This window comes from Ciconia boyciana, chromosome 11 (assembly GCF_034638445.1).
Source record: "Ciconia boyciana chromosome 11, ASM3463844v1, whole genome shotgun sequence".
NCBI lineage: Eukaryota > Metazoa > Chordata > Aves > Ciconiiformes > Ciconiidae > Ciconia > Ciconia boyciana.
This window is the reverse complement of record NC_132944.1, coordinates 7,222,759-7,247,334: the sequence shown is the minus strand read 5'-3', so window position 1 is coordinate 7,247,334 and position 24,576 is coordinate 7,222,759. Positions and strand designations below refer to the sequence as shown.

At 42.1% G+C, this 24,576-nt stretch overlaps 1 protein-coding gene across 10 annotated transcripts in view; it reads left to right on the top strand.

The window, feature by feature from the left end:
- Nucleotides 1-24,576, top strand: part of POC1A (POC1 centriolar protein A) — a 116,794-nt gene that overhangs the window by 69,782 nt on the left and 22,436 nt on the right. For 6 of the 10 annotated variants that reach the window (XM_072876527.1, XM_072876532.1, XM_072876530.1 and 3 more), the window contains 2 exons: nucleotides 9,623-9,763; nucleotides 23,159-23,440. In XM_072876527.1, the coding sequence (XP_072732628.1) occupies nucleotides 9,623-9,763; nucleotides 23,159-23,257 (240 nt within the window). In that variant the 3' untranslated portion in view covers nucleotides 23,258-23,440. Of the gene's footprint in view, nucleotides 1-9,622; nucleotides 9,764-12,480; nucleotides 12,581-23,158; nucleotides 23,441-24,576 lie in introns of those variants that run through there. The other 4 variants (XM_072876528.1, XM_072876535.1, XM_072876525.1 and 1 more) reach the window with 3 other exon arrangements.

Here is a 24,576-nt window from a genome sequence, read left to right as displayed (position 1 = left end):
ACTGTGCAAGAAGTGTGCGCCCGTGGTGTCTTCCACTCACCTTGCTGGAAACCAGAGGTTTAGAGCAGGATGAACTCTAACCCCCAAGAGGTACCAGACCCTTAGTTGACTAAGGGAGCTGTCATGATGAGCAAGCCTGGCTAGCTGAGAATGTTTGCTTGATCTCTTCTTGCCTGATTCAGCATCTTCAGACTCTGGGAAAATAATCATTCTTCCCATTGTGGTAGTGTGGTTAGTAGGAACTATGGCTAACGTGGGCCAGAAAGAGCACGCTGCCCATTCCTTTATAAACACACCTTCTTGTTAACAAAAGTTAACACGTTCTTGTCTTGCATTGTGTGTCTACAGTCCTATCTGAACTCCTTCACTGTGGTACAGATAACCTGGTTCCAGCCCAGAACATCAGGCAGGAAGGCATCAGTGTTGCATCATCTGTTCTGTGGGTAGCCCCTGAGGGAGTAACCCCTTGGTTTCATCACTGAAAAGGCTGGATCCAACTGAGCTCTAGTCTAGCTCTAATTCATTGGAGAATAAAGTCTAGCAACAGTACCAGGTGTCTTCATATCAGGAAGCCTGAGTTTATCTGAGCAGAACTGGATAGCTGTATCAGTTGACTGTGCTCTTTGTGCAGCTTCACTGCAGATCTCACTGATTTTCTGCATCTTAATTTGACTGTGAGGCTGCATCAGAGTAAAATAAATTATTTTCTCTCACTCCACTAAAGTGTCTACCTCACAAACAGCTAACAGCAGAGCTTCTTTCTGGAAGATATTCCAGAAAGCCTCTGTTAATGGCTAGCTCTCTAATACTCTATCTCAGCTTTTTTCTTGTTGCTGTGTGAAACTGAATTTTTCACAAGCTGATGGGTTTTGCTCCTATGTTGTTGCTCTTTTCCCCTGAAACTTTTGGGTTTGCTTTTCTCTTGATCTGGTCAATGTAAGAAGAGGAGGGTGTGCATGACAAACAAGTGAAAGCTTATGTCTTCTCTGATTTTGTGTTAACATTTTTTACACATTGTTGCAGACGGTTTATCAGAGTTTTCATATCTTGTCTTGATGAGGGACTTGAGAGAGGAAAAGACAGGGTATAGGCACCCTCAGCTTGGCTTCCCAAGAGGCTCTGAATGACTGCAACAACCTGCAACAGCTTTGGCCTTAGTGGATGGGAGCAGCCATGTTGCTACAGCTGTTTTCCCTTGTATTCTGGTTTGACAAGATTTTTTGCAGAAATAAGAGGATCAGCTCTTAATTTCTGTCACCTTACAGCAAATAGGTATGTTCTTTAAGGCTTCTGGAACAGTAAGGCAAGCCCTGACAAGTCATTATTGGTCAGAATAAAAATTGTCTTTTAAGTTCAGCATCTCAGGCTAATTAATGTAAATTCACCCACTTAGGTTGCTGCTGTATGTGGCTTGTTTTAATGCTTGAGTCATAATTCAAAGAGAAGAGATGGAGGCAAGATTTGTATTTTTTTCCAAGCTGTTATTCTGTGTCAGCTTTGAGATGGATGAAGGTGGCTCAAGCTTTAAAAGTTTCTAAGATCTCAAACTTGTCTGCTAAAATCCAAACTTCAAGCAAGAGTAATAACAAATGGGCATGTTATAATATGCGTGTCTGCATACGTTTATATATACATAACATGCATTATTTACAAATAGGTAACATACATAGGCATGCACATGATATGTAAGTTGCATAGCATATACATATTTCATTAGAAAGAGGCAAGTGATTCTGATGAAGAAAATGAGCTGGAAGCTGTTGTTCACACTTCAGGAGATCACTGTGTGTAGTGTTTCTTGCCTTGGAGACTGTTGCTTTTAGTGTAAAAGAACCTGTAGCTGGATAACCCAAGACTGAAGATAAACACTTTTTTTCAGTGTTTGGCTGCTTTTTCTTAGGAACTTTTCCCAAGAGCAATCTTAAACAGGGCCAGGGAACAGTAGTTCAATTCTTGGTGAAACTTCTTACCAATGGTTGTCATTTATCGTTTTGTTCCTATAGAGGCTTGTTTCCACACAGAACTGGTCCTCTGAGATTTTTGGTGCTGTTATTCTCCAGGAGCAGTGTTAGGATAGGCAGTTGAGCATCACCTGTACAACAAAGCTTAATTATTCCATCCTAAGTTCTGGAAGACCTCTTAGTATCTCCTAAGAAAACACTAGGACTGATGGGAGCGGACAACTGGTTAAGGGAGGTAAAATGCCTATATGAAGTAGGAAAAGACACATCTAAAAGGCTGAAGACTACCCTTAGCTTTTCCTTCTCAATAAATAAAGACCTGCTTTAGTTTTAAAAAAACAGCTGGTAGTCATTAAGTTTCACCTGTCCATGCACTCTTTAACTGGGCTTTCAATGTCTGGCATCACTGTTTCCCATTTTCACTCATCACAGAAATTCTATTTGTGCTTTTAGAAATGTAATATGTGTGAAACTTTCCCATTCTTTGATGTTTGTAGAGGGCTCTTTAGCTATTTAAAATGTAACCAAATTGGAGAGGAGCTTGCTATTGAAAATTAGTTCCTATTATTTTAGCATCTTTCCTTAGTAAGACTGTGAATTAATGTAATATTGCATTAATTACTAGTCATTTGGAAACTCTAGCTTTATTAGAGGTACATTCCTTACTGGTTTTGGGTTGTGGTGATCCCCTTTGCCAGAGCTTATCAGATTTCTATTCCTTCCAGTGCCAAATACACTCCTCCTTAGGAATCGGTGCAGGGATCTACTTTCCTTCAACTTTTTGTATAAAACAAAGATCACATAGCACAAAAAGCCATGAGCCTGATCTCAGCGGTGCTCAGTATAAACCAACTGAAAAGCATGGACAGCATGTAGCTCGGATGCTTTTAGCAGTCCACATAGATGCTTGTTACCTGAAGTTACCTCAAAAACCATGATACTAATGTCTGTCTTGGTTTAAAAGTGACACTTACAGAGTATAGAGATAAGTTAAGCAGACCAACAGACAGTGAACCAGAAGAGCAAGGTCACTGAAACACAGGAGGGGAACAGCTCTTCCCTTCTGGCAGGCAGGAGCAGGGTGAGGACCTGCTCTTGGCCAGAGATTGCTGGACAGCATCACTTGCAGAGATAGGATCCTACTATTTCTGAAAGCAAATGCAAATTTCAGTCCAAGTGCAGTCATCTATGTATGGATAGGCTGGCTTCATGCGTGTTTGAGTGCTGTAGCTGGCCATTAGTTGTTACCCCTTTTTCTTTCCTTTCTGGCAGCTTGGCCAACGAAGCTGGATGGTATGATACTACTTCACTTAAATTACACAAACCTTACTCCATCCACCTGCCTCTGCCAGTGGTTCACTTGGGCTTTGGCACAAGAGTGCCTTGGGATTTAAAGGGGTTTGAGGTGTACCTATTAACTCTACTTCTTCTTGGGGTTATCACAGACTTAACATTTGTGGGTCTATGGTGAAACATGGCTGTTACTGTAGAGGTGCCAAGTTTTAATGTTTTAACTTGGTATTTTTAGTAGCACCGATAGAGAGAAGGGTTCTGTCTAAATAATTTCTGGCCTCTTGCTTATCTAACCCAACTTACCTTTTGGTGTGAAGCAAAAATGCAAACAAAAATGAAAGGGAAGTAATGTTCTTTTCACCTCCCTTCTCTTTCTCTCCCCCTCCCTCCCAAATCCCCTTCTATTATCACAACTTGAATCCTGAAATAAGAGATGAGTAGGGATGAATGGTCCTATGAATTGTTTCACAAAACAAATTCAACTTGTATTTAAATTCTAGTTGTTACCTATGCTGGGCTGGACAGTAGATGTGGAGTAATGCAACTCTTGAAGAATGTGACTGCTCTAGAAATTTCAGTGCTGCCTTGAAGAGGGGGTGCTTTTCCAGTCTAGAGAAATGTGCTTGTGCTTGGAGAGCTGTGTTCAGTCAATGATATTTTGTACGTAGCAGGGAGAAATGAGGTTATGTCTCAGTTTTTAATGAGTCCTCCAATCTAGCATGGTGTACTCCATCTGACCTTCCTGTGGAGCTTACCTTGAAGCTAATATGCTTCCACTGGATGTCACTGTTGCTCTCTGGGAACACATTTAAAATATCACTTTACCTGTGGTGAAAATGACTCCTTGAAATAGAATACTTTTAAAATGGTATTTCTGTCTCATTTGGATTAGTAGAATTGGGGTCTGAATAAACAGTGTACATCACCTTTGGGAGTTTTCTGCTCCTCTGTTGTTTCTAGGGGAATTTTTTTCAGCTAAGACAGTCAATTTTATTGCACTTAGTGAATTTTAATACATTGGATGTCTGTATTGAATTGAATACATTGGATGTATGTGTTGCTTAAAGGGAATGCCATCTTTCTAGATACTTGAATATGATGTTATCAAGAATTAATTTTCTCTTAAAAAAAAAAAAAAACAACAAAAAAACCCAAAAAACCCCAAACAGTAGATACACTGTGGAAATTGATTTAAAGGGACTTAAGGTAGAGCTGAAACCTACCCCTTCGCACCACTCAGTTCCTCCCTTCCAGTGGAGAGGGTTGAAGTTAGAAGGGAAAATAAATATTTCCTCTGGATTGAATTGTAAGAATCCTACTTTTTATTAGTAGGTGTAAAATTCAGGTAGGTAGTTATCCTGTCAACATATCTTCTAAATATCACCATTTAGAAAGCAAAATGGCATTTTTTATTGTCCCTTGCAGTTTTACTACAGATGTACATGTGTTGTGTAGTTAATACTTGCTTCCCACCCCCTGATCAGCCCTATAATAGCTGGCCAGAATGCTGTTTAGCCAGAAGAATTTTCATAAGAGGCTCAGTAAGAGACCTCTGGAATGAAGGCTGATTAATTTTCCCCTTCCCCCAAGTAGTTGCACTGTGCTGTCTTTAAGTGGTTGCTATAAATAAATCACTTCTGTTTTCCCTTTGTCACTGAGAGCTGTATTGTATTCTGAAACTGCTCATCTATTCTTCCTTTAATGTTCAGCTGCTTCTCACTATACTCCCAGTGCTTAATAAGCAGATGTTGTAATAAGATATTTAATGGCAAATGCACTTGTTTGGTTGTGCCCAATAAATGGCCCACTTGAACTCTGACTAAAATAGATTAAACCTCTGCAGCAGTGTCATTTTCTGCTGCCTGTCCTCAGGATTCAGCTGGCACTTTACCTTGCAGGTGAGTCAGATGGGAGCACAGGTGTCTCTCCCTAATAGTGATGCTCATAAGTACTGAGACTGTCATGAAGCTGATGCATATTTCAGGGCTCTTTCTATATTTTTGCAATGTTTTTCAAAATCTGTTAGAATTTAAATCACTAGTGGCTGGCTCACCACATGATATAGATTACTATTAGAAGAGTGGCTGTAGTTTGGTCTGTGAGGGTTTTCTTGTTCATTCTTACGGATGATAGGAGGGATGATTTAATCCTCTCTTACAAAATTTGAAAAAATTTCAATCTGGGGGCAAGTCAATTCTCCCTCACGTGGGTGCACGTTTTCTTTCAAATATACTGGCTATTAAGGTAGTGGTAAGTACAAGTTGTAGTCTGGCTGTTAAGGGAAAGTTTCCAAACACTTCCCTCTTTTGTTAAAATGTAAAGGGCAAAGCTTCCTCTGAAGAACCCTACAATGATGCTTGCCACTGTCAAATTTGGAAGCTGTACTAATGATTTGGTAGAGGCAGCTTTATTGCCTTTATAATGCAGCTCCAGCCAGTGTCACTGCTGTATTTGAACTACGACAGAAGTCCAGGTAGGTGCTTATGGCAGACAACCTGTCCCTCTGAGCATTGCAGTCTTTCCAATTTTTTAATGAAGAGTGTGTTTGAGCTCATCAAAATGTTTGGCAGCTTTCTAAAATTAATGTCAAACAAAATTCTGAGTGTCCATTTGGATTTAGGATACCTGTGAAATGCCCCAGCATCAGCCCTGTGAAGTCCCAGTTGTGTTTTCTTAGCAGGCAAAGCTTTCCTTGATTGTACAAAAAAACCCCAAAACTTTGCCATGAGAAATCTGAAAGGATTAAAAACAAAACAACAACAACAACAAAAAACAAAACCAGTTTTTCTCTCCTTGGTGCCATGGTATCATTGTTCCCCTCTGTTCACAAGGCTTCTGTTACCTGGTAGCAGAGGGACATGCTCTGGGTAGTGTCAGTACAAATATACCTACTTGGGCTCCTCAGCCTCTTCAAAAAAAGTGAGTTGAAATTAGTCAAGTGAATCTGATCCAGATGGATGCAAATGCTCTGCTTTAACCTGTGAAAAAGTGCTGTGCCTTTGAGATGCAGCAGTGTGCATGTCCACCTTGGCTGGGCTGGCTGTCAGCAGATCCTTTGCTGTTGTCCTCCTGTTCTGTACATCGTGGGTTGCATTTATGGCTTGCAGTGTTTCTGTGTGTGGCTAGCTGAGGTCTTGCAGGCATTTTCAGTGAGCTCCACCTTGCGCTGGACATGCCTACATTGAACAAATCCAGGCTTAACCCTTGTTGAATGCTGTATATAGAGCCCCTCTTTGAGAAGCCTACTTGGATGTGTCCCAGACTTCAGATTGCAGCTTGATGCCATCAGAGCGGGTGGGATGAGTAAGAACCTAGAGCAAACTGACTTCAGCTTCTCTGCCTGACTGTTTGTGGGCAGTGATTCAAAGTGCTGTCTGTAGGTGTGGGTGTTGGATACTTGTTTTTTGCACCTGCTGTGGCAGGGAAGGCTAGGTAGGATGTGCGTGTTCCTAGAACTGAATATTCAAAGACCTTGGTCAGTTGAGAAGCCTCCCTTTTGGAAGTCACTCTCCATGATACATTGACATAGGTTTTTATTTGCTGGCTGAATGTGTCCCTGGCTTAGACAGATGATTTAACTCACAACTTCATTGCTGAAAGTATGAGCTACAGGTTATCTTCTTGATGATGTTGGGCTGTAAGCAACCTTTCGAGTAGCTGTGGTTGAAATGGGGCAGTATGCCATACTGTCATGCTTCTATTTTTAAATGTAGATATACTTCTGTTCCTGGGAGTATTGCCACCAGAGTGCCTTCAGGAGCCCGCACAGGCTTTGTGGAGGTGGCTTGCTTGGCTTTTCATGGGGGTGGTACATGGCCTGTGAGCTGATCAGCAGAATGTAGCATCAGTGACAAACAGCTGCTGCCACCTCTGGCTTCAACTTGACATGATGAGGGACCACCTGACTGCTAAAGCATCAGGTGTGGAAACATCTATGCAATATTGCCCTTGCAAATATGCCAGACTCTTAAACTCTGTGGACTGTAGCAAAGAGAATATCAACTCTGAGTTCAACCTAGCAGCTTTTTATGAAAAGCTGTCTGACATATGCTATAAAGATAGAGGGAGAAAATATGTTGGTACAGTCATTTTTCTGCTTCTGTGAGTCAGCTTGTTCTAATGGGTTTTGAAGTGGATAGCTCATCATCATTTGGGGTTTTTAAGTGCAGGTTGTATGCAGTGTTAGCTCACTCAAATTTCTGCTGTGCCATGATTGACTGGCCTAAAGTTATATCATCAAAATATTATAGTCAGCCTTAAAATAACAAGAAAACATGCTTTTTAATGCTAATTGCCTATTGAAAAGCAGTGTTTTGGTTTTTTGGTTTTACTTTTAAATTTGAACAGCAAATAGCAGTTTTGTAAGGCTGGCTTTATCTCATCTCTGCAAGAGCATATTTTAGTTGATTAAATCAATGCATCAGTGAGCAACATGTGGCTCTTGGGCTACCTGCAGCACAGCAGTAGTTGGAGTGTGGCTCCCATGCTGGGGCTGTGCAATGTGACCTGGAGTGTGGGCTGTGTTGGCCTAGGGCCTGTAGATAATCCAAATTATCAAAGCAAGAGGGAGGAAGCAAATGAGCGGAGGCTGGTGTGGCTGGTACCAGCGGATACCCAGCTGTATCCCAAGCCTGTGGTATAGCACGGTGATCCCTTTTGGAGCAGTTGTTATATGTATCCTTTAAACCTTTCCCTTTCTTTCCTACTCCTTATGCAAAACTGGTCTTGCGATGCTTGGCTGTATGAGGATAGTTTGGTTGGCAGGGTCTGGAAGAATGATTGGCCCTTAATAGCAGTTAGTGGACAGCAGGAAGATGTTCTCTATTGCTGTGACCTCTTTTTTTTCTTCTACACCCCCTTTCCTCCCAGTCTCCAGCTTCCCTATGTAGTCATGTTTCTGTTCTTTGCACTGCTTATTGCTTATTTTGCCTAACTTGGGCTGGACCTCAGCCTTGGGAGTCTTTCTGTGGTCTAAATCAGTGACTCCCAGCAGCACAAGTTTTTTTAATATATATTTATTTTTAAATATATATTTTTTGTGTGTATGTGTATACGCATATATGTGTGTGTGTGTATATCTTCATAATGCACTAAACAGTTTTGGGTTTAAAGTTATGTGAGCTGGCCTGAAGTCTTGTTGCAGCTTAGTTGCACATCTGCATACACCTGGCATGAAATATAGAGATAGCAGGTAAATCAATACAGCGCTGATGAGAAATGTATTCATAGTAGTGCATATGAGAGAAGAGATGGAAGCAACTCTTTATTTCTTGCTTAGAAAAAGTACATGCGGGAGAACTTAGAGACCATTTTTCAATCTGTCAGAATTCCTTGCTGCTTTGTTGATTTGCAAACTTCAGTCATTTATGTGAGTAATAAGTGCATGGGATGGAGCTGCACCAGGCATCGGGCCATGGAGAACTGTTTTGCATGCTGTGATCTTGCCTTTAGATTCAAATCTTGTCTGTTACTGTAAATTGAGAAACTTAAGTCTGCAATTGCTTAATCAGTTGGCCACCTTGTTTAGTTAGATAAACTTCTCTGAACTCCTACTGGTGGTAATGCAGATAAATAATGCAAATAATGTTTGTTCCAGAAGAAAGATACCATTTTGAAAGGGAAGGAAAGAAGAATAAGTTTGCTAGTAAAGATCTATTTGTGCTTTTAAAAATTTATTCTGAATGAAATATTCAAGCTTGCATAACTAAAACAGTTGAAATTGAAACTTCAAAGTAAACTTGTTCTTAACATTAATGAGGAGGGAAAACCAGTTCAAGATATAAACAAAATTAAAATGACTAAATCAAAACTGTCTGTTTTAATGCATATTGGAACATCTTGCTTTTGCTGAACTTAACTACGGTACTGCATCCTTGCCTTCTTACAACTACCAAACATGGAGAGAGGCTTTTCCTGCACTGTTGGAGTGAAATAATTGGACTCCTCTGAGTAGCTTGCTTAATTCTTATAATTTGGATGTCGTACTTCCACGTGGCTCCCATAAGTCTTCGTTTACCTGTACAGTCTATGCCTGTGTACCACATAAGCATGCCAAAGCTCTTTGCACATACAAAACTTGAACCTTGCAGGATTGCTTCAAGATTATTATCTAAGGCTTGCCTTTCCTCATGAAGGTTTAACCCCCCCCCAAAAAAAACCCCTCCCTCCAGCTGGTAAAGACAGACAAGTCTGCAGCAGCTTTTTCTCTTTACAGCTGTGGCAAGAATAAACAATTCCTGTTCTCTTTTGCCATTTTTAATTGCATAGACTGTCCCAACATAAACTGTTCTTTACTGTTTATGCTCCCTGAAACAGCAATCTTTCTCCAGTTGTTTGCATTGCAATAGCAGATTGTTTGTTTTTTCTAGCAATCAGAAATGGATTGTGGTGTTCATCTTAAGAAAACAAAACCTCAGGATTCTGGTAGGAACCATGCACAGCAAGAGGAGGAGACCAGTCTCGCAAATACCTTGGAGCATATTATGGGACAGCTGGATGTTCTGACTCAGGTATGGTTTGCTCTTTAATTTTGCAATGAAAGAGGTACCTCTGACTAGAAGAATTGGGAATATTTTGCAATAGTTTCATAGAATAAAAGTGTGGCTAGTTCAAAACCTCTGCGTTTTAGTAGTTTTTTGAATCTGTCTTCATCTGCTTGTCAGGTTATCTCTGTCAGTTCCCTTGCATCAACTTCCAGCTCAGGCCCTGCTCTTCCCCTAATTCCTCTATGCTGCAGTGTAGCAGAGTGCTACTTGAGCCAGCTCTGGTATCTTGTGCTGTTAGCCAAGGTTTATCTAAGGTGATGCCTAAAGGAGTGGTTGGCAGTAGGACTCTGTTTTGGTGAATAATCTGTGTCTCTTCCCTCCTCCATTGTACTGCAGTCTATAGGTAAACTCTGTTCAGATCCTGTTCCTTTCCCCCACCCAACATTCACCTACACAGTCCAATTTCTGCAGTATTTTCCTCCCAACAACAAGTCTGGGCCCTTCTGTGCCTCATCTCTGAAACATGCTTTTCACCCACAGCTAGCAAACAGCTAATCCCTTTCTAAAGCATTAACACACAGTTCTTCCGCAGAGTCACTAAGCAATGCTTGAACAGTACCAACCGTTAATGGTGATCATCACACTATGTGTTTACTTAAGAATTTGAGGATAGAGCTGTTTTTTGTTTAATTAAATAGCTGCTTATTGCTCCTGTGAAGAAATACCATTTGATCACTGTCTGGGGCTGAACTTCATTGTGTATTTTTGAGGTATGTGAGAAGCAGGGAGAAAGCATGGGATAGTAAACACTGGTGACCTCCTGTAGATGAGACCATGGTCATAGGATGGAAAAATCTGTGTGGGAGGGCTTTTTCTGTGAGTTTGAGTGTTGTTTCTGGGGAAGAACAAGCAAGTCTTGAACACTTGGTATTGAAAATACTGATTACTAGTGCGAGTTAGCTCTCTGCTCTTGAGAAGAAGTACCTGTCAAAAAGTGTAAGATGATGGGTTGGAGGGCCCATCAGGGGATTGAAGTAGGGCTGATTTAGGGATTAACAAACATTCCAGGACTACAGACAGTCTAAAATAGTGTAGGGTGAAAACCAAAAGGTATTTAAGTTCATTTGGCAGAAATGCAAGAAGTACTTTTCCTGTGATCTCTAAAACATTGAACATTGGAGGGAGGGGAAAAAATCTTGTATGACATTGGGCTGTCATGCTTGTGAGTAAAATGCAACCTGGTGTATACACAAAATATTTTATTATTGTTTGTACATCTCCCTAGTAAGTTTGGAATGTGATCATTATCTTTCATTACATAAATCAGATCCACACTTCTGATGATGAATGTGTAATGGCTCCTTTTCAACTTCATAGGTGTTTAGAGGAGGCAAATATTGCAGTAAACAGTATGTGTGGGATTTAAACTAGATATAAGCAATGCAAACCTCTCTCTCAGATATTGTGTAACCATAGAAAATTCCAAATGTTGTTTTAAACCTAGCAGAAAGAAAAATTGAGATCAGTGGGGGAGGAATAAATTAGTAGGTTATAGGATAAAATTGGAAATAGGCCTGAAATTATAGTAAAAACACGCAAAAAGCTGCCTTGAGTAACTCTGCATTCAGCAACCTTTTACCTTTTTTGTAGCTTTTTTGCCATACTTGAAGTACTTAATTTTCCATAGGTTCTCATCTTTGTATGTTGTATTTTGCATTAACACCATTTAAGGCATTGGTACAAGTAGATGTTCCTGACACACTGTTGAAATGGTTTCATAATTCTTCATTTTCATGCCAAGGTTTTGGTATTTAGCAGTGAAACAAACCAATACCAAACAAACTTAAGCAAATGAGCCTGGAAGAAGTCCTCATTCCTAGAGTAAGGGAGGAGGTTCCTCAAAGAGGAGGGATGCAGGCAGGTAGCAAGGCAGAGCTGTGGAAGGTAACTCTGGAGGGCACTTGCTTGTGTAGCTAAACTTTGGTTTTTCTGATACTGATGTCCTGTAACAGAGAAGGGAATGCAGCTCCGGTAGAGCCACTGTTACCCCTCTTTTGTGCAATTAGATGTTGACTGGGAGGAGCCATGGCGTGCTGATTGCTAGCAGAGATCCAAGTGAAAAGAAAACAGCGGCTGGTGGTGTTGGGCTAGTTGTCTTTCCTAGCTATTTCTGGCAAAGCACAACTGGGTGCTGCTCCCTGCGCATAGCAAATTCAAACCAATGTTGTGTGTGTTTATATGGCAGTTTTGGGCCTGCTGACTCCTTTTTGTGAAAGGAGGACACCATTCTTCAAAAATGGAACAAAAAGCTTTCATAAATAACACAACAGGTGTCAGTATTTTTCTCTTCTTGAAGAAGGGCTGAGGATGCTCCTAGTACTCTGTTATAAATCTGGTTCATAATTCCTGAGTGTTGCTTGTTTAAAGAGAACACTAATAGCATAAGCAGGGCCATACAGTTGAAGGGAAAGGACAGAGGCCCCGTGATATTTCCAGAAACCCTCTATTGACATAACCATCCATGGGTTTTTCAGGAATTTCTAATTTGTTAGCTCTGTGGGAACTTGGGTATATATCTGATGTGGTACCTTGTGTTCCTGCAGCCCTTGTTCTTGTTGTAGTTTCCAACACCGTTAACATGATGTAATGTACCATTGGGGGAAATGTAAAGTTGTGATAAACTACTGTGGGAAATTATGCAAATATAAACCTAATTCATTTTCCTAATATTTTTTCTGTAGCTATCACTTCAAGGTTTATCATGCTAAATCTGGTATCATGTAAAAGTGGGAAGGAGAGAAAATACTTTCAATTTCTGCTGAACGAGGTAATAGTAAGACATCAGCTGAAGGCTGTCATCTCTTCCCAGTGCACAGCTTTGTTCTGAGCTGCACACTTGAAGCTGCATTGTCTGCTGCTCACCAATTATCAGTACCTTCCCTCTGTTGACAATAGATTTCCAGATGAAGTGGGGTGTCATGTACTTGGAGACAGTGGGATTGTTTTTGTTCCATTAAGAGGTCTTCCTGCCAGACACCAATTGCAAGTAGAAGTGCTGAGGCTGTAAAGGCGTTGTGCCCCGCACAGCAGGATGCACTTGCGCAGACTTTCTCCTTCAGTTAGGCACTTCAGTTCTTATTAGAGAAAGATGGATCAGAAGAAACTAGTGGCTGTTGTATGCCACATCTAGCAGTAACCGCTATAGTGAACAGATATGGCCCCCTCAGATTTACAAAGCTTCATTTTTATGTTGTTGATTTTGTGCTATGATTTTCTTTTTTAAGGTTTTGGCAACTTTCTTTAAACTGGTGTTTGACTCAATGAAACCTTCCTCTCTTCCTCTTCACCAAAACTCTGTCACGACATCTTTTGTTTTACTTGTAAGAAAGTGGTCTAATGTGACCTGACAGGGTCTTCATGTTTTTTCTACATGTGGTTTGTGTTTGGCCATGCTTCACGTGCAAATAAAGAAGTTAATGTTTGACTGCCTTTTTCAGAAGAGTAGCACATGCTTAATTCTGCTGCCTTGAGGGATGGAGTGAAGTTGAGACCCACACATAAGCCGGTTGTTTCCGGTAGTTTTGGATTACTTAGATACAGTGGTGCCCCTTTGTAGGAAAGCAGGCAATTCAAATCTGGCAAAGGAATGAGGAAGATGAGTAATAAATGTGCATGATATAGATGCTTTGCTCCTCCATTTCCTGCAGCTTAGTATCTTGTCAGTGTCTCAGTGTTTAAAAATCCTGTTCTTTACTGGCACTTCAGAGATGTGAAAAGGAGGAAAATGCAAAATGTTTATCAATTATTTTTTTTATTGAAGGCTGGATCTCAGTATCTCAGTGCCTATATGAAGAGGTGGGCTGAATATTAAAGTTTAAGGGGAAAAGAAGGCGATTTTCTTTTGGATAACTTCCTGGAACAGAAAGGTGTGTTTTGGCTGCAACAAAAATGGAGCAGATATTAAGAGTTTACTTGGTTCAAATGCATTTCCTGCACTTGCAGCTGACCTGCACTTCTGAAAGAAGCTCATCTGTGAGTAACCATCTTGGCTGCAGTGGAAAACTTGCATTTGCAATGATCATCTTCAAAGAGTTGTATACTCTTGCTCTCACTCCAAACACCTGCAGCTGCCATGTTCACTCTTAATCTGTAGCACTGGTGGGCAACAGGCACTGAGGTGAAAGCTGCTGGTTTTATGTGGGAAGGAAGATGTCTGCTCCAAATGAAGAGTTCAGAATCAAATTAGCATAAAAATTCATAAATAGCTGTGATAAAGCTGTTTCCTGTGGATGGATTATTATATACTTCCCCAAACTAATCTTGCATTGAAGCTGGGAGAAAACAACAGTGAAATGGAGAAGACTTAAATCTGTAAAATAATCAAGCCTGAACTGAAGGACAATGTAGCTCATGTGAAATTGAAGGATTATTTCACTCCAGAAAAGACTGCAGAGGGAGGGAGGAGAATTTTTTTAAATTAAATTCTTTAGCATAAAAAAAGATTTGGACACAAGTGAGTTGCTTTTTAATTAAAATTGAAAATGTTTGCGTGTGCAATGCTTATAATGAAAATGAGTAAAATCACATTTGTTACTCCCTTCTTTTGAGATGTGGTCTCTAAAGCCTGTGTTGGTGGGGAATGAATGTGGCCCTTCTCTTCTGAGAGGTATTGAATGTAGATAAACAACTGGTTTAGTAAAATAAATGCTTTTATGACTTCAAGTTAGTTACAAGTCAAGAAGAAAGATTGGGGGGGGGTAATAAGTGCTGCTCTGTCTTGGCTTCTATGTTGCTCTCAAGACCTGAACACCCACTGGCTACAGGTGGGCCCAACACCTAGGAGAAAAACTGCAAGCAGTTTTTATTCAGAAAGAAATGGTTTGAAATCCAAAACACTAAAAAATGTTCCCATCTGAAAAATCTGTGAAATGCCAGATGAGCTTTGTTTTTAAATCTTAATTTAAAGGACACAGAGATCATTTCTCATGAGTCAAAACCATCTCTTGGAGATGCAGTAGCTTTGATCTCTCACTCAAAACAAATGAAGTACCCTGGTTGTTGCCAGTCCTCTGTATAATATCATCAGAGCTACTTCTTCCTGAAATTCACTTCCAAAATATCCTTGTTACAAAATCTCTAAGTCTCAATGCAAATACATTTTTCTTCTTTCTAAGACTGCCTAAATTAAATCCACTCCTAGGGCTATTGCTATATTAGCAGGACAGTCTAAAGGCTGGCTTCTCAAAAGCGCTGATCATCTCCCTGGAGGTCCACAGGGCCTTCACCTTCCATTATCCTTCAATAGGGAGGAATACTAAACACTTCCCATAATTTGTTTTCACAAGCAGACCTTGAAGATTAATAGAAATTGTTACTCAGCCATTGGGTACCAGCAGCTGGGTTAATTTAGCTGAGTGATTTGCATCCTTTCAGAGGTAGTTTGGGTGGCAGGGGAAGGATATGGGAAATCTTTGAAGTCTTTGTGGTTGGGGGAGACCTCTAGTCATTTGGGGTTATAACCTCTATATTGTGCAGTTGCTCTCATGGTACATGGTTGGATATTTTGTTGTAGCTCATCATAACTTGCTGTGTTTTCATACTGTGTGGTGAAACTTGAAGTCTCCTGACTCTCTTTTGCTGTGCTGGTCTAGCCCCAGAGGTCTAGGAGCTCTGCACCAAGGAAGCTGCCTGTACCTGCGCAGAAGCTTGCAGCCATTCCCTTCCAGAAACTTGCAGGATCTGATGCAAGTGCCATCAGTTTAGCTTTGGCTGATCGACTGTCAAGACTGAAGCAACAGCAATGTGTGATGAAACATTTTTAGTAAGAGGGCTGTAAATGGAAAAGCTCAGTTACAGATGGCTTCTGTGCCTTGTGTCCCCACACTGTGTGAAAGAAACTGGCAGAGCTTGTGGCTCATCTTCTTTGTGGCTAGGATTGATTTAACACAAAGGACATCCTTTTCTGTCCTCCAGGGTCTCTTTGGTCACTGTGATACTGGTATTGACCATGCTGCTTGGTCTGGCAAAGTGGACGATACTAGAATTTTTGGGTACTCTTGTATGGTTTTCCTACTATAAAAAGCACAATGAGCACTGTGAATGGTAAGTTGTTGTTGCTGTACTGAGTCTACTGCATGAGTAGACTCATGCAGTAGACCAAAGTTGCTCCTATAATTTAGTTAAAGGGTTGTTTAAATGTGATCCAAGCATCTGCAGAAAGTGGAGTGTACGGGGTGGTGGAAGGAGAGATGGCAGCTGATAATCATAGAATCATGGAATGGTTTAGGTTGGAAGGGACCTTAAGGATCATCTAGTTCCAACCCGGTGGCCATGGACAAGGATATGTTGCCCTAGATCAGGTTGCTTAAAGCCTCATCCAACCTGGCCTTGAACACTTCCAGGGATGGGGCATCCACAACTTCTCTGGGTGACCTGTTCCAATGTCTCACCACCCTCACAGTAAAAATAAGAAGGAGGGGTTAGCCGAGCAATACTGGCTTTGAATTTTATAACTACCCACTTCCTTCTTGTAATGCTTTGGACTGCTAAATATAAAAAATTCTTCACTTTTCAAGTACTGAGTAGCACGTGTCTGACTGTTGGCTGGAGAGCTGGTGGGACTATGAGCTCTTGTGCCCTGCACTAGAGAACAGACATTGAGGTTGTTTAGCCACACGACTTCTCAAGCAGAGCTGGAGCTCTGTGTAGGGATCCTGATGAGGCCAGTTTAGTGCTAGCATTTGCACGTCTGCAGGCATTGTCATGTATTCCTAATCCACATGACCCAACAGTGACATTGGATGAATGTGCAAAAACTGTGTTGAGGGGGCTTGTGGGACTTCCTAACCCACAGCTGTACAGCAGCACTGACCGATGTGTTCCTGTCTAGCCACACTGGAGCTAAGTGTTTTGTAGTGACAAATATAAAAGTTTGTGGATTTTGAAGCACATTGCAAAGTAAACCCAGGAAAATTCATGAAGTTGCATTAAAGAAAGATTGGGGGGAAGACTGAAGCACTATATGAACTGTCGTCTTCATTCTGAAATAATGAATACTATCCATAAATCAGCCTGGTGTGAAATATTCTATGCAAATAGTCTTTGGGAGAATTCACCTTAGAGTTTGAATTCAAAGCAATTGAGATGGTGAGGAGCTACAGAACTTACTTAAAATGTCCCTGGGGTAGCAGATCTTGTTTTAGTCTGAGCAGACAAGGAGCTATAATTTCTTTAGAAATCATTTCACATTAAAAAAAACAAAACCCACCTTAATTGTGTATTTGATCTCTGAGATTAAGGCTTTGACCACTAGACTAAGCCTAGTCAGGGCATGCAAAGAACCTTGTGTGCATTTGCTTGCTACATAAAGTGTTAATAACTGTGAAGGCTTCATACCTTGTTACACTCTCAGATGTGAGGCTTACTTCTTCCTTTAGTCTAAACTGCCAGCTTTTGTTGAAAATGCTTCTGAGAATACTGAATGTCAGTAACTGTTTCAGGACCCTATCTCAAAACTGTGTTAAGATGTAACTTGCGTATGAGAGCAGTCTAGCTTTCTTTAAGCTTGCTTACTAATAGCAGGGGTCTGCTTTGGGTTTCACTAGATGCAGTTGCTGAGATCGAAGGTAGGCTGATCACAAGTCAGGGCAAAACTTAGTACGATAGGAGGAAAGGCTGCTTCTTACCAGACAGGTTCATGCTTGAACCTCAGAGTGACTTTTGCTGCACAAGTTCTCCCATGAGCCTTTTAATTTTGCAGCTGAAGTTTGATATTTTAAACTATTGTTGGTGGAAGGAGTTAATTTTTTTTTTTCTGTAAAAGGTAGGTAGGGCTACCCTGGTGCAAACCCTTCCTGTGGTAGTTTATTTCACTCATTGCATTAGTTTAGAGAAAGGGCTCCCAAGCTTAATTTACCTGGATATTTGCTAATTCCTGTCACTGCATATATGTTCGGGGCTGTATTTAGCGGGCATTGGAGGTACCATTTTAGTGATCTGCATACAATAACTGTAGTCTCTTCTTGTCGATATTACTCACTTTAACTGGTGCATTTGAAGGTTGGCAACTGTGCTCCTTTCTTGCAAGACTGTTTTTACTTTCCAGTGTAGTGCCAACAGGTCTCACTGCCATGCAGCAGTCTGTGGTCCCGGTGTCAGGAATTTGTGCCCTAGAGGTATATAGGTACCTCTGAACCCACTCATTAGCACTTGCTGGGGAGGGACCCTTGGATGCTAAGGCAGTGTTTTTATGACACAGTTTACTTGCTGTACTTCTTGGCCATGTTTGGGGCTGAAATTGGCTCTGAAATAACCTGTTTTAGGGAAAACTGTAATAAGTTATAGCAGGGCATCTAGCTCTTCAAAAACAAGCAAGCATTGGCCTTGCTTGTTACAAAGGGCAGAGCTCTTTGCAACTCCAGGCCAAACTTGACAAGTCTTATTCTGCAAATCTATGGGCCATATATAGTCTTCATTGTACCTCTTGAAAGGCATCCCTAAGTCTGTCCTTGTACCAGGACAATGGAGCGGGGAAACTGAGTGCACAGAACCATACAAACTTCTGCATTTGTTGTGTGTTCCTTTGCAGGTGCATTTTTTTGATAAGTTGAAAAGAAGATGCTGTCTTCATAAATTAACATGTCAGACAGGAAAGAAAAATCTGAAGAGGTAGAAGTATTGCTTTTTCTTGGGCTATTTGATATGTTAGTGCCCTGCAAAATCTATTTTAGCATATGCTTAGAAAAACCGGTGGAGCAAACTTTTAAGAATCTTTTTATTTAAGTAAAGCTAGGAAACTACTTCTACCTCCTTTGAGATCAATGGAGAGGGATTTTATGTTATGAAATGATGACAGGAATAGAATCATAGAATCATTTAGGTTGGAAAAGACCTTTAAGATCATCAAATCCAACTGTTAACGTAGCACTGCCAAGTCCACCACTAAACCATGGCCCTAAGCACCACATCTACACATCTTTTAAATACCTCCAGGGATGGTGACTCAACCACTTCCCTGGGCAGCCTGTTCCAGTGCTTGACAACCCTTTCGGTGAAGAAATTTTTCCTAATGTCCAATCTAAACCTTCCCTGGTGCAACTTGAGGCCATTTCCTCTCGTCCTATCACTTGTTACCTGGGAGAAGAGACCGACCCCACCTCTCTACACCCTCCTTTCAGGCAGTTGTAGAGGGCAATAAGGTCTCCCCTCAGCCTCCTTTTCTCCAGGCTGAACAACCCCAGGTCCCTCAGCCACTCCCCATCAGCCTTGTGCTCCAGACCCTTCCCCAGCTCCGTTGCCCTTCTCTGGACACGCTCCAGCCCCTCAATGTCTCTCTTGTAGTGAGGGGCCCAACACTGAACACAGTATTCGAGGTGCGGCCTCACCAGTGCCGAGTACAGGGGCATGATCACTTCCCTAGTCCTGCTGGCCACACTAGTGCTGATACAAGCCAGGATGCTATTGGCCTTCTTGGCCACCTGGGCACACTGCTGGCTCATATTCAGCCGGCTGTCGACCAACACCCCCAGATTCTTTTCCACTGGGCAGCTTTCCAGCCACTCTCAGCCAAATAGAAGTGCAAGTGTAATGCTTTGCCTGCACGTAGCCAAGAGCACATCTGCTTTGCAGTCACTGTGCACGATTGTATTCCGTGTAGGTTCAGCCAAGCTGTTGTTACCTGATCTGAGTAACTGTTGTATCAGTACATGTTTTTTGGGGGGTCCTACAATTACTGGTGATCAGCCGGAGCAGTGTTACGTCCCCTCTGCTATTGTGTGTGCCAGCTCAATCAAAGCTGGTGTGAGTGGCATACTGAAAACCTGTGCGCTGCTTGCAGGGCAGGAGCTGCACCTTTTTGCTTGCAGGGTAGCCATCCCTTAGCAGGGTGAGCCTAACATTGTTCCATCATTCCCGTGCTCTTGCCCGCTTCACCCCTGGCTCTAGGTTAAGTACTGCTTTAGTTAATGAACAGCCATTTGTCTAGGGGATCTCCCTCTCCTGGCTACTGCAGGGACTCCCACCATTGCTCTAGAGGGTTGCTGAGGGCCTTTGCTCGCTCTGGACTCTGCTGTTCAGGTTTCCTTTGGCAGCTGTGGAACTGGTTTCTGTTGGCATTCAGTTAGCACCTGGTTCCCCTTATCTGTAGTCCTCAGAAGAGGCAGGACTGATTGCCCCTCCAGGGCTGCTGCAAAAACCTCAGCCCTGAGGCTAGTGGTTCTTAAACTGTCTCTGCTACTTAATCAGACAGGACTAAGAAAAGATGCTGATGAAAGCTGGAACTGGTGCAGGGCTGGCGCTTGGAACAGCATCACAAATCGCTGTTGTTATTTGGGTTGAGGGAGTAAAAGTAACATGGAGGAATATCATAGGGGACTTGTCATCATGTAAGCAAGTGTGATGACTTAGTGCTTCAGTTTAGGTGTGCTGGGGGAGAATGGAGCTGAACATTCTCCAGAACTTAAAAAGTAAATAGGATGCAACTTTTTTTTTCTACATAATTTCTCATTAATGTTTTCAAACAGAAAAGCAGGGTTTTTTTTTTCTAGGCTAGGGCTATGAAGATGAATGAAGACAAATGTTGCAGGAAGTGTTGGTGGAAGTGATTTAAGTAAGTTTTCTTTTGTGTGAAAAATTCCATATTCTGCTCTGGTGTCCGTAGTAATGCTCAGTATGTTACTGTAATGTCAGAAATACTCCTTGAACAAATAAATAGGTTGATCTTTCTTCTCATTTGAGCCTCAGCTGTTATCCTTCTGCCAATTTGAGCCAAGACTTCAATAAATTATCCAGCATTTAACTCCCTGGTGTGTAATGGAGACACGTACGGTGCTCCTGACACAACAGGAAGCCTGGATCCTGCCACAGAGAAGGGGCTCGAGCACAAGCCTGGCTCCAATGAACCCTCACTGAATCTGGCTAACGGTATTTTCCTCCTTGGCTTAATTATTGGTTCATTATCTTCTGAAAAGCAGTAGCAAAAACTTGCAGCAGTTGAATGGGTGCAGTTGAATTTGCCTACCAACAAGGACTTGCTTTATAAATAGCAACATGGAAATATTGTAAAACTCTTGTCAGCTGCTCGTAAAGGAACTTTTCTTTTATGTGTAAGTTACAATATAGCAGTAAGGGCAGCTGGGCAGCATTTGCGCTTTCCCTTACCTTCCTAGGATGTCAGGTGCCCTGTGTATTTCGGGCATCATATATTCAAGTCTACATGGACTGTAGTCATCAGTTCCGACTTCGGACTTTCTGGATTTCATTTCTGACTGCTACTTTTCCACTTTTAGTTTCCAAAAAATACTCGCTACAAGCTTTCTGCGTATACTTACAGGCAATTTCCATGCCAATAAACATTTTCCTTACAGCTTTTTCACAAATTCAACACTTTCTGAAATCTACTTTATTTGTGCTTAGTCTCATGGTGCTGCATGTAACAGCACTTAACTCGTATCGGCAGGATGGTGGTGGCAGTAAATCACAGGATGCAGGAACCACAAGTAATCTGGGGCTTTGCTTCTAGCGGGGTAGTGTGACCAGGACATGAATTTAGTTGATTATCTTTCTCAAGGAAATTTGATGCAGTGTTTCACCCCCCCCTTTTTTTAACAGAGTCTTGAGTTACTAGTAGTTCTTTTTTAAATGGAAAAGCCAGGATCCCTACTGCTTTTCATTCTCTGTCTGGTTGCTTGCAGGGAAAGATCTTTGCTGTAAACCCCTGGTAGACGTTCAGCCTGCTGTGTTCTGCCCTGAGCAGCTTTACTCCTGACCTCTATAAGACAGCCACCAGGCAATAGCATGGCTGGATACAAAAAAGATGAAATCGTTTCTCCTTTGAACAGACGGGAGGGCTCCTGCTGGCTCTGGGGCACCTGGGATATTACCTGCTGGCTCCACAACTTTTCTTCTGGTTCTCTGTGTACTGCAGTTCTTGTGCCTCAAAGGGGTGGCAATAGAGGAGGAAAAAACTTAAATGAAGCTAGTGCTGTAGCCTGGGGGAATATTTAAGCAATGCAGGGTTCTTTCTTTCAGGTGAAGCTTTCTGCAGTTGCGGCAATGCTGCATTAGGCAGCAGGAGTTAGCTCTTCTGCCTCATCACAGGTCAGCAGTGTATGTGTAGTAGAAATAAACTTTGAACTATGTTTGGGGAGGGAAAAAAAGGGTGCATTATGGTAAATGCCATGATGCACAGCCCTTTCTGACTTTGTTGATAGGTGATGCAAGATGGCTTTGCCATAGTGCTTGGTGTTGTTTTTACTACATCTGTTTTCTCCTCCCCCCCCCCCCCCCCCCAAATCATTTTACGGGAGACTTTTCCTAGTCACTCGAGTGGCCTTAGCCAAGTTATTTCCTCTCTTTGTGCTTTAGTTTCCCCAGCTGTAAAATGGGGATAATGAGACCTGCTTTCTTTTGTCAGGCACTTAGAGATGTGCTTATGAAATGTGCTATTAAAAGGCTTTCTATGTATAACTTCTATACAAATAGCAGTTGTCCAAGTTTATTTGAATTACTTTATTAAAGTCCAAGGTTCTGAACATCCTTTGTTTTTAACGGAGGATGTTATTTGTGCAGTAAAAATGCTCCAAATGTGAAGCTATTGATTGTTGCTGATAAGCTTATGGATATTAAGGCATTAAATCATCACTGCCTATTATCAGCCATTCTGGTGTCTTTGGAAGCTGAAAGCAGTTCTGCATAGCTAGGTCCCTTGATTACCTCGGAGTGATCAATAAAAGGTTTTCAGCAGAGGCTTTTATTGCCACGTGGTTAAAATGTTCTTCCTGTGCATTCTATACATGATGACTTCAGCTTGAGGAGAAAGATATAACAATCTTTTGTGGGCTAACTGGATTACACAAAAGTATTTAGGCATTATGTTGAGGTAGATATTGCCACTTTGGGTTTCAATTCCCCTTCATCGCCTGTTGCACTGCCTTATGCTGGGAGGGTTTTCTTGCTTGTCATTGTGTTTGTCCAGCAAGTTTTGCTTGTTTTAATTGCAGCAAACCGACGGCATGCAGAGAAGGGAGGAAAGAGTTGGAAGCAGAGAGGCAAAATCAAAGCTAAAACTGGGCAAAACTGTTCAAAACCTCTGTCTCGTTAGCAGAAGAGTGTCTGGTGGCTCATGAATTTGGAAGGGCAGAACCTGTCCATGATAGGAAATGCAGAGCCCAATTTGAAAGCACCGAGTGCCAAAACAGGTGTTCGGCATTGTCTCCAGGAGAGCTTTGTGCCCGCCAGCTTCCATTGCTCCTCTCTGAAGTTGTGTGGGGCTCAGCCCTGCTAAAATGCTGATACTGGAGTTACAGCCCTGAAATACCTCAAAATGCTCCTGTGGATTTAGCATTTTATTACCCACTGAGAGTACAGTACGTAGCTTGTCTTTGTGAGCTACTCAACAGGAGCTTTCATTTTGTTTTGCAGACGGTTTCCATCCTGGAGCAGAGGCTGACGCTCACTGAAGACAAGCTGAAGGAATGTCTTGAGACTCAGCAGAAAATCATTCAGAACAAAATGAGCTGATTTCCTGAGAGAACATGGGAGCCGAAGGCGTTGGGAGGTTTGAGGTTGGTTGTGTTCCTACCAGACTGTGTGTGACTTTAATGATTTTGAGCGCAATCTATTTTTCAGTTGGAATGTACAGTTATTATATCTGTAAATAAGCTTTGTTACTTTACTAAAATAAAAGGAATATTTTATTCATAAACGTGGATAATGATTGTGATCTCCTGTGTTTTCCAGAGATATAGTAGCCAGTGTGTGGTCTGAGTACTAACTAGGAAGGCTGCAGCTCTTCCGCCTTTGGTGCTGCTGAGTTAGTTTTAAAACGTTTAAGCATCTTGGAGTTGCCAAATGCCTGGCGAGGGCTGTATTAGGCTTGTTGCTGAGGTATGTGCTGGCTATAGGTGACGAGCAAAGAGCTCCCAGGATATTTTGGGCAGTGGGAGTTCACCTCTGTTCTCAGACCATAGTGAGCAGGTGAGGTCCCAGCGCAACCAGCACCTGGAGAAGGGTCTGTCTCACCCAAGTCCCAGGTGGTGCCTGGCACATCTGACAAAGAGCAGTTCAGACCCTGGATGGTATTTGTGCAGAGGTGATTAAATCCAATGGTGGGATTTAACCTGCTCCCTCATGCAACATGTGAAAAACAATTGCTTGAGGCTGGAAGAGAGGCCCCGGTGGGTCAGATGCAGGGTGGATTCCAAGCGGATTTTGCTTTGTCTTCGTCTGCTTCTTAAATTAAAGGCAGGGTAGAGGGAGACGAGAGGCAAGCAAATAGCAGAACGTTTGCTCCATCGTGGAACTTCCCTCTACTCACACCAGACTGCCTTTAATTTTCGGTCATTTTGCAGATGTTTTCACAGTTGAATAGCTCATCACTCGCACCTACGCTCTCACCCTGCTCCCCTCATTGCTCCTTCTGACTTTTTCAGGGCTTCAGCAGGTGTTCAATATGTAGCTGCACAAGAATTTGGACTTCTGGGAGATCCTGTTCTCTAACACCTCTTCTGCTAACACACACTGGAGGTCTCCTTTCTTGCAATAAACTATTACCCACATTCCTGGAGAAATGAGCTGCGGGAACTTGAGCACCTCAGGGTTAATGAAACCCTCCTCACTGCTGTCTGTCTGACCTCTTCAAACAGGGGGGCTGCCTCAATCCCTACCCTTGGTGGTCCCTCCTGCTGCCACCGCCTGCCAGCCTCACACAGCTTCCAAGGCCTCCGTCTCCAGATGTGCTGTGGGCATTTTGGATGCTTGCCTGCAGACTGGCTGGCATCCTTACCACACATGGGGCTTAGCAGATCTTAAGGCCAGGCCATGTGGTTTTGGTTTTGGGT